The sequence below is a fragment of the Salvia hispanica genome, unplaced genomic scaffold, assembly GCF_023119035.1.
Source record: "Salvia hispanica cultivar TCC Black 2014 unplaced genomic scaffold, UniMelb_Shisp_WGS_1.0 HiC_scaffold_84, whole genome shotgun sequence".
Taxonomy (NCBI): domain Eukaryota; kingdom Viridiplantae; phylum Streptophyta; class Magnoliopsida; order Lamiales; family Lamiaceae; genus Salvia; species Salvia hispanica.
This window is the reverse complement of record NW_025952621.1, coordinates 3,474-12,510: the sequence shown is the minus strand read 5'-3', so window position 1 is coordinate 12,510 and position 9,037 is coordinate 3,474. Positions and strand designations below refer to the sequence as shown.

At 37.8% G+C, this 9,037-nt stretch overlaps 2 protein-coding genes across 4 annotated transcripts; one reads left to right on the top strand and one right to left on the bottom strand.

Moving 5' to 3' along the window:
• The first annotated feature begins 604 nt into the window (after positions 1-604).
• LOC125200197 (rab GTPase-activating protein 22-like) lies at positions 605-5,639 on the top strand. Of its 3 annotated transcripts, none has more exons than XM_048097921.1 (6): positions 962-1,097; positions 1,191-1,384; positions 3,129-3,264; positions 3,349-3,398; positions 3,857-3,910; positions 4,068-5,639. In XM_048097921.1, the coding sequence occupies exons 2-6, from the start codon at positions 1,218-1,220 to the stop codon at positions 5,308-5,310; spliced, it is 1,650 nt and encodes a 549-aa protein (XP_047953878.1). In that variant the 5' UTR covers positions 962-1,097; positions 1,191-1,217; the 3' UTR covers positions 5,311-5,639. The 3 variants fall into 3 exon arrangements, with proteins under 3 accessions (XP_047953877.1, XP_047953878.1, XP_047953879.1); XM_048097922.1 differs by having other exon boundaries at positions 990-1,097; positions 1,218-1,384; XM_048097920.1 differs by lacking the exon at positions 1,191-1,384 and having other exon boundaries at positions 605-1,097.
• A 140-nt stretch (positions 5,640-5,779) lies between these two features.
• LOC125200198 (cytochrome b5-like) lies at positions 5,780-7,464 on the bottom strand. Its single transcript, XM_048097923.1, has 4 exons — positions 7,333-7,464; positions 7,093-7,197; positions 6,276-6,342; positions 5,780-6,199 (listed from the first exon to the last, which is right to left on the bottom strand). Exons 2-4 carry the CDS (start codon positions 7,177-7,179, stop codon positions 5,937-5,939), a joined length of 417 nt encoding a protein of 138 aa, XP_047953880.1. The 5' UTR covers positions 7,180-7,197; positions 7,333-7,464; the 3' UTR covers positions 5,780-5,936.
• Positions 7,465-9,037: the final 1,573 nt, after the last annotated feature.

Below are 9,037 nucleotides of genomic sequence, written 5' to 3'. Positions count from 1 at the left end.
AATAATGTAAGATGGTCCTTCACGGTGTAAAGATTTTCAATTGTCTTCATAATTATAATATTTTAATAATGGCTACTTACCATTATTTGCATAATTTCACACTTTTGATATATTCGTCTATCAGTAGTCTATCCAAGTTTTCGAAAATGAAACATATTTTTAAATTTCAAAAGTATTAATATTACTAAAAGATAATGATAAGAGAATAGTAATATAACCATATTCGAATGCATAACTAGAAACTATTTTTAATCTTAATTACTTGAATTTGAAACTTTGAATAGACTTTTAGTGATAAGTCTAAGAACATCACACCATGCCGCTCATGTCTCGTGCGACACGATTCTACAATGAATAGCTTGATAAAAGGTCGAAGATAAGATAAACTCAAAACACGTTCTCAATTTGAATGATAAAATTTTAGTATTATATAAAGTTGGAATTGTTTATAGTAATTGATAATCGAATAATGAATTTGATTTCGAGCCTAGTACGCAAAACAAGCCCATCACACTGTGGTTTAATTTTATTTAGTTGTAATTTAGTAAATATAAATCGTCAAAATTATTGAATTTATAAGATGACACTCACACAAAGGTGGTAATGGTCATATCATAACGGTTCACACGGCGTCGTTTCACTCCCAATCTCTCTCTCTCCAAAAGCAAAACTCTAGAGAGAGAAAATCTATGGATACATAGATCGCATCATCGCAGAGAGAAGACAAAAGCCCTCAAAGGAGAAAAAAAAATGAAATCAAAATAAAAAAGTGGGAAAGGAGTGAAAGAAAAAGAGGAGAGGAGGGAAGCATTAAAGCGGAGGTTGCTGGTGGTATTCAGTTGGTTGATGGTGGATAATCAACAAGGCGTTCCCAGGGGCAGATTCGTCATTCCGCGCATCCACCCCATGCTAGCCGGCGGCGCCGCGGCGGTCCAAGCCATCGGGAGCAGAATCGGCGAGCTGAGCAGGGTGGTCTTCATCGGAGGCGGCGGCGGTGGAGGATTCTGGAGGGATGCGGCGTCCAACGGCGGCCTCACCCTCGCCTTCACGGCGTTTGCTGGCCTCGCCTTAGCCGCCGCAGTCTTCTACACTTCTAGGTAAAGAGCTACAGTGTCACAGGAAATTTTCTCAATCCGGTGTTGTAAACCCTAGGGAGACTTAATTTAATTAGATTAGGGCAAAAATTTTAGGAGTGATAACTCATAAAGACTTCATAGATGAGAGCTCTAAGACGAAGTCAGACTTCGTCAAAATCTTCGTCACCGTCTTCAAATACGTCGTCGTCTCCACCGTCTTCGTCGTGGATTCATTTGAGATCGGTTCTCTTCATAGTAGCTTCCTCCAACTCCTCACCAGCCTCTTGTTCTTCTTCCTCTTCTGACCGGTGAGTCTCTTCTTTCTCTCTCTAAATTAAAACACCTACTTAGTTTTTTTCTAATCTTTTAGTTCAGATCTTGAGTTTATACTTCCAAAACATGAGCTTTTTTCAATCTCATATCACTTACCCTACCATTCAATCTGCCGCTTCTTTGCAGCTCGATTCATAGCTGTCCATTTCTTCGTGTTGCTGGTCATAGCCCTACGCCTAGGTGTACGCTTCAGTTAGTTTAGTTGTTAGGATTGATATGTAAGAGTAATAAGTAGAGTATTAATTTGACTTGGTAATATGAAATATCTTTTTTTATTTGTCAGCCAAAATGGGCTAATATACTACTTTGAATGATCGACTGGTGTTGAATAATTAGTGCTTGATTAATAAAGCACTCATTCTTGCCCTTATATTGGATTTTGTCAAATTAAAGTGTAATCTATGCAAGGTCACCAAGGTTGTAAACTTCTAAATTTTGAGTCATTGTATTTACATTTGTAGTTTTGTCCAAGTAGGAAAAGGATATAGATGGGATGAAAAATAAAATCTCCCTCGAAGTAGAAATTGGTTATTGACCTACTTTCCAGTGCTGTACATCGATTTTCTCTGAAGCTTCTTTTAAGTCTTGATTCTTGAACAAGATGGAAGATCAAATTTTTACATCAAATCATGCTTTATAGACCTGGAACGTTTTGGGAGATTTAGTATGCGACCATAAATATCTATTTTTTCTCAATAATCTGAATACACTATTGTCTTTCAACATATTTTAAGGTGGTGATATAACTGGTTTTGTGCATGGCTGTGAACACTAAATCACTGTGATGTTTTGTGCATGGCTGTAAACACCAAGGTTGTGGACCTCATGCTCGAGGTTGAAAGTTGAGTCCAGAACCTCAATCAGAAAGTTGGCCGATTAAACTTTGTGATATCTAACAGTTGTTGTCTAGTTCATTTGTGTTATGACCTTAGCAATAGTTCATATTCAGCTACCTCAAGTTTTAATTCACCCTGCTAATCTCATCCAGTATCTATATTTTGCATCAATTCTTATTTTGAATGACAACATTATATATGAGTATATTATAGATATTCCACAGAACCAGTACTTTCACACTTCAAAGAGATATAACCATGCCAACATCTGAACCTGTTGATATTAGGCTCTTCCACGCCTTGTGTGAACTTATTTACCATTGTATATTTGTATTAGTTTTCTGAGAAGTATTTTGGTTGCTTTATTTAGGATGCAAGATGAATGAACCTTTCTCTTGGACGGCTACAAAGAAGCTAACAAATTTCTTTTTACTTTCAAGTTGCTACATGAAAAAAATATATCGCTACTGTGCTGGTTCTTGTATTAGTGGACAGTTAGCATCTTCTTTGAATATAAACCTTTAAACAAACATGTGGAATTTAAAGTAGTTCTCTGTAGTAGTTACTTGAGTTAGGAAGTTTTTTCAAATATCAGCTGGTCATTTTCTAATTGTTAACTGTTAAGTTATGGAACTTGATAATGCTGCATGCTCTGTATTGCTTTTCATCTCATACTTTTTCTGCGGAAGGATATGCTCTTTTCATCTCAAATTCTTTCTTTGGAGTTATATGCAGGCAGTGATAATTAGTAAATTTTGTCCTTATGCTACCAAACATGATTGTGCCCAATAATCTTGTGACTTGGGAACCTTGTACTCTTTCGATTTTGTTAACACGGCCTCTCATTGATCAAGTAATAATTGGTGATATTGCTAATTTTCAGGGGTCGCCTTAAATCCCCATGGTCCCGGAGAAAAAGGAAGCATATACTCTCACCTCAGCAGTGGAAAAGTTTGTTCACTCCAGATGGAAAGCTTCGTGACAATGGAGTTAAATTCCTGAAAAAAGTTCGAAGCGGAGTGAGTTATGCTTTCATATAGCTGCAAGTTAATTGTTGTAGTTGGTAACTGCTTGAGTTTGATTTTATACCTTGCTTTATGCAGGGTGTTGATCCTAGTATTAGGGGAGAGGTTTGGCCGTTTCTTCTTGGAGTGTAAGTTTACTCACTTCAGGAATAAGATATCTGAGTGGCAATGTTTTCTCATTTTCTGCTTGTGGATGAACATTGCATTAATAGTTTAATTTCTGTTTGTGAGATGTAAATAACTGAAGAGTAAGGGTAGATCAGGTCTCATGAAACTCATTGCTTCTTGATGTTTGTGTTTGCTTGTAATAAACCATTTGATTATTAATGTCTCTGAACATAGTTTTCGTGTTCCTTCTTTGGTCCAACAAAAGTTCCCTTATCCAGTCCTTAGCTTTAATGTTTAGGATGTACTGACCTCACTTCCCCTTCTTGAGGGTTAGTGCCATCTCTGTCATCAACATGCGTTTGACATTACTTAAATATATTTTGACCTGCCAATGTTTTACTTTCAAGCTTATTTCTGTATATCAAGAATATGCATATGGCCTAGTCATAATGATTATGATCTCGACTTCTTTCTGCAGCTATGACCTGAGAAGTACCAAAGAAGAAAGAGATACTACTAAGGTCCAGAACAGGTACAGTCATACAAACATGAGTTTGTTACCCATGTAGTGGACTCTATTCATTTTCTTTTACCTTTTTTTACAAAAATCTCCCATCCATTTATATGTTTAACTGATTAATAAGTCGATAAGGTTTGGCCGTAGATTTATTGGTTGTTACTTTTTGCAGAAAGGAATATGAGAAACTACGGAGGCAGTGTCGCCGGCTCCTTAAACATATCAGTGAACCTTGTAAGTTAAATGCAAATGGTGAAACAAGCAATGCTGGTGGTGGAAGTATCACTGAAGAGGTGGATTCTCCTTGCTCTGAAGAGGTGGTGAGTGCCAGAGGATCCCTTTCGAGTGAGGAAGCATTCGATAATAATGAGGAGGAATGTCATACCACCAACTCAATCATGAATGAATACGAGGGCTCAAAGAGAATTACAGATTCCAACGTCACCTCTGACTCAGAATCCTCAGACTCTGAATCCTCAGATGATCCTGAATTAAGTCAAACTTTCGACGTAACAGAAAGCACACAGGACCAGGACCCTGAAAATGACCTGTCCTCAAAGGAGGATTCGTCTCCTTCAAGCACGGATGTTCAGTCTCAACCCTTCAGTAGGGAAAATTTTGCCACCTGGCAGCGAATTATCCGGCTAGATGCTATTCGGGCCAATGAGGATTGGATATCATACTCCCCATCACAGGCTACGGTGACAGATGCAAAAGCCCATCGTGCTGCTGAAGCAGTGAGGCTGAAGGATTATGAACATCTCATTCCTAGCAGGATCTTCCATGCTGCTCGTTTGGTAGCCATTCTTGAAGCCTATGCAATGTATGACCCTGAAATCGGCTATTGTCAGGGGATGAGTGATCTTCTTTCTCCTATAATAGCTGTGGTGACAGAGGACCATGAAGCTTTCTGGTGCTTTGTGGGTTTCATGAAGAAGGCTCGTCACAATTTCCGACTTGATGAAGTGGGAATCAGAAGGCAGCTGAACATCGTCTCAAAAATCATCAAGTACAAGGACTCACACCTCTACAGGCATCTCGAGGAACTCCAGGCTGAGGATTGCTTCTTCGTATACAGGATGGTGGTCGTGCTCTTTAGAAGGGAACTAACTTTCGAGCAAACTCTATGCCTCTGGGAAGTCGTATGGGCGGATCAGGCTGCAATCAGAGCTGGTATAGGGAAGTCTGCTTGGAGCAGGATCAGGCAGCGGGCCCCTCCAACCGATGATCTCTTACTCTATGCAATTGCAGCTTCTGTCCTGCAAAGGAGGAAGCAAATCGTGGAAAAATACAACAGCATGGACGAGATTCTTAGGGAGTGCAACTCGATGGCAGGGCATCTCGATGTGTGGAAGCTTCTGGATGATGCACACCACTTGGTTGTCAACCTCCATGACAAGATCGAGACTCATTGAGTATGTAATTTTGTTCCCTCTAATTATTGCTAAGTCTATCGTGGAAGAATTTCTCCGTTAGTCCGTTTCTTGGTAAGCAACAAACTTTGGTGCTTGTTTTTGGGGAAGTAGCAAAGCTCTGAGGCAACTCGTAGGGGTCTTTGATAGAGGCAATTTCCGAGTAGAAATCGTTGATTCCATCTGTATCTCTACAATTGGAAATTTTCTGCTGAGCTTATTCATGTTAATGGCTCTATGCTTGTCTATTTACTTATCAAATTGCTAACACTGTGAGACCTTAAATGGTTGTTTTAGCACTCTGCTTGTATCTACCTCTGATTATAGTTTCAGTTGAGAATCCAACAACGAAAAGGTGTTAGATGGATTTTCTTATCACCGAAGCATTTAAACGACGACGTCATTTTAATGCTAGCTGTCACTGGATAGTGAAAATAATGAATACGGAGTACTAAAATTACTCTATCAAGCATAACAAATTGCCAAATACTTTTATTTTTTGGGATAGACTTATTACTTGTAAATCAATACATTTACCATGCACCCAAAAATATTGGATAGCGTGGGTGATAAAAGTTGAATCCTTGACAACTAAGAGGAGTTGAGAAGTAAGGAAATGCCTATATGAGTTAAGATGATTTCTCTTTGGTGTGGTGCCGGACGGCAAAGGCCAATCCCAAGATCAAGAGAGGCACGAGAAACTGCAAGATCTTGATGACAAAATCGGGTGACTTGTTGGCGCTGTGGGCAGCAGATTGTTGTGGGGGTTGGGAGAAAGGGCGTTTCGAGGGAACTGTTGCCGGGTCTATCTCCCCAATGTAGTACTTGTCCATCATCTCACGAGCTTCATCGCTGTGCCCAATATCCTCGAAGTCATTGGTTGCATCTTTCCCTGTAATGAGCGAACAACTTCAAGAACCCAACGAGTTTGATGACAGCGATACGAGCATTGAAAAGATTATATTTACCTGTAGCTGCTAGTAGAACTTCATCACCTCCGGGATGATCGTCCATGAATGGAGTCACATCATAAACCTGAGGAGAATCCATTTTAGCATACGCTATCTTCGTGTTAGAATGCTATGCTATCTTTTGAAAGATTAATGAACATACAAATTAACTCAAACTTAAATGCAACCAAACACTCAACATTTTAGCAGTTTTTATATGCCCGTAACAGGATAGAACCAAATTAAGATAACAGATTACTGTAAACCTCATACTTATCTCAACCAATCTCTCTCTCTCACGAAGACGAGTTTCATCTTTGCTCCATTTTGTATAATCAGGTATCCATCTTTGCTGCTTCAAGTGTCTCATCTAAGCTATACAGTTTAAACAAGTCTTCTACTCGTTTCTCTCTCTTTCCCTCTCTAAATCATTTGAAAGCTAAAATTACCATAACCAGCTAACCAAGTTTGACGCTATGATTATGCAAATACAGTAATGAAGCTACATATTAACAACAAAACAAATTCCTAAATCATCCAGAAGAAAATCGAGGATCACAATCTTTCACCAACATGACTTTTATTGAATTGATAAAATCAACACAAAAAGCTTCACATATCAGATTGACAAACTTAGGATACTTGATTAAGCTCAATAGCATCTTTGATCGCATGAATAAATGAAAATCCGAAAGCAGCATCCGATTAACGGTCAAATCTCAAAACCTCCAGGAAACAGATTTTTATTGAAAATTTTATAAAATAAATTAATAACGCATGGAGTCCTAATTTTTGTTGCAACGAAAAGGAATCAAATGTATTTTTTTAATCGAACCTTTCCACTGATAACGAGCCAACAATCCTTCGTCTTATTATGCTTCGCGACTTCCTCAAACACGTGAAGCTTTGGATCTGACGACATTACGCCCCCGCGCAAACTCTGCACAAAATTCTCACGATCACAATCAAAATTCTCCACGATCAACACACAACACACATGGAAAACCGACGATCCAAAAGCAATTACGCAGGAAAAGGTAGAATCTCGGAAAGAAATGGAGCGAGAGGAGCTTACCAGAGAGATAACGTTTGACTGTGTGACAGGATTGACTCTATCTGTATGCAGGTGAATCGAGTGTGGAGTATTGAAATCATCGAAGATATATAGTTGTGCTGAATTTATCAATTGGTCCTTAAACTCATTAAATTTCACTTTTTGGGTGTGGGGCGTGTTGTCTGCTATAAATTGGAATTTTAGCTAATTTATGCAAGTATTTTACTACTACTGTCAAACAAAAATGACGAAAACTTTAAAATATGTAGTACTAGTAGCTAATAAATCAGCTGACTTTAAGAATTAATAATTGTTTGCTTACATTTATGAATGGATTTTTTTATTAAATGCAAGAATCATCTTCTAAATTTAAGTAGTACTAGTTCTTTTACATTTTTATGTAATAGAAATCTACATTTCGATTATTAATATTTAATATTTTATCCGTCCCAATTAAATAATAGTACTACTTTATTTTGTTACAGGAATTAAGAATAGTGAATTACTATAATAAAATATGAGATAAATAAAATAGAAAGAATAAAAATTAAGTTTTGTCAAAATAGGTGCCAACTAGCACGTATCACTTATCTTGAAATAAATGGAGTAATTTTTGTATCTCTTCCTAAAATATAAAAATATAACACAATATCGCATGTATTCCACCACATATTTATGTCATATAACACAATAATGGTGTGAATTGATTAATTCATAAACGGCATTTAAGAGGGCTTCATCTAAAATTATATATTCATAATTTTTAATATGATCATAATTATTTAATGTCAACTGTTAGAGATAGAGTTCGATTGTGTGTTGTAATCGGAGAAGAGAGAGTGATGATTCAAGAGTTTGAGAAAGGGAATTTCTTATTGAATAGCGAGAGAAAAATGAGCTACAAGAGGGTGTCTAACTACTAACCGGAAAACAACAAACTTATTTATACACATTTCAAATCTAACAGTGATCAACGATCGAGATTTAATCTCTCGGATCAGAGGTTGATCCAAGGCTCTTGAAGCTCATCATCAAGAAATGATTTCCGATTCATTTCTCCTTTATGTTTGCAGCTTAATCCATCAATATATTCACAAACTCCACCTTGATGGTTTAGCTGCCATGTGAGTCAATGCTATGAAGCTTTATCAACCTCATACACAATTCAAGCTTAGCCCTTGGTATAGGCTTTGTCAACATGTCTGTTGGATTCTCAGCAGTGTCGACCTTGAAGATTTTTACTTCTCCTGCTTCAGCCTTCTCTCGGATGAAGTGTAGACTAGGGCTGTCAATTTTTTACACGAAACGATAACGCGACACGAAACGGCACGAAATTAATGGGTTTGGGTAAGAGCTTATTGGGTTCGTGTCCTTATCGGGTCGACCCATTAAGGACATGAAAATTTCGTGTCGTGTTCGTGTCGGGTTCGTGTTATCTGTTAACAATGCGTGTTCGTGTCGTGTTCGTGTTATCCGTTAAAAAATAATATTTTTAATATTACTAATTCTTATTATTTTCATTTTTCAATACTTATTAAATGACTCTTACAATCTCATTTTTCAATACGTGTTGTTATCGTGTCGTGTTGACCCGAAGTGGTTCGTGTCGTGTTCGTGTCTGAAGGTAGCGGGTCATGTTCGTATTCGTGTTTGAGGTTTTCTTAACGGGTCGTGTTTGTGTTTGTTGTTATCGTGTTCGTGTCGTTATCGTGTCGACACGATAACG

Bases quoted from the DNA above. Each gene is read 5' to 3' on its own strand.
- LOC125200197 (XM_048097920.1), top strand. From the start codon at position 847: ATGGTGGATAATCAACAAGGCGTTCCCAGGGGCAGATTCGTCATTCCG. The intron at 3,265-3,348 runs GTGAGTTATGCT...TGCTTTATGCAG, and splicing joins TGAAAAAAGTTCGAAGCGGA to GGTGTTGATCCTAGTATTAG. The intron at 3,911-4,067 runs GTACAGTCATAC...TACTTTTTGCAG, and splicing joins ACTACTAAGGTCCAGAACAG to AAAGGAATATGAGAAACTAC.
- LOC125200198 (XM_048097923.1), bottom strand. From the start codon at position 7,179: ATGTCGTCAGATCCAAAGCTTCACGTGTTTGAGGAAGTCGCGAAGCAT. The intron at 6,343-7,092 runs GTTCGATTAAAA...GATTCTCCTCAG, and splicing joins GGCTCGTTATCAGTGGAAAG to GTTTATGATGTGACTCCATT. The intron at 6,200-6,275 runs GTAAATATAATC...CGCTCATTACAG, and splicing joins AGTTCTACTAGCAGCTACAG to GGAAAGATGCAACCAATGAC.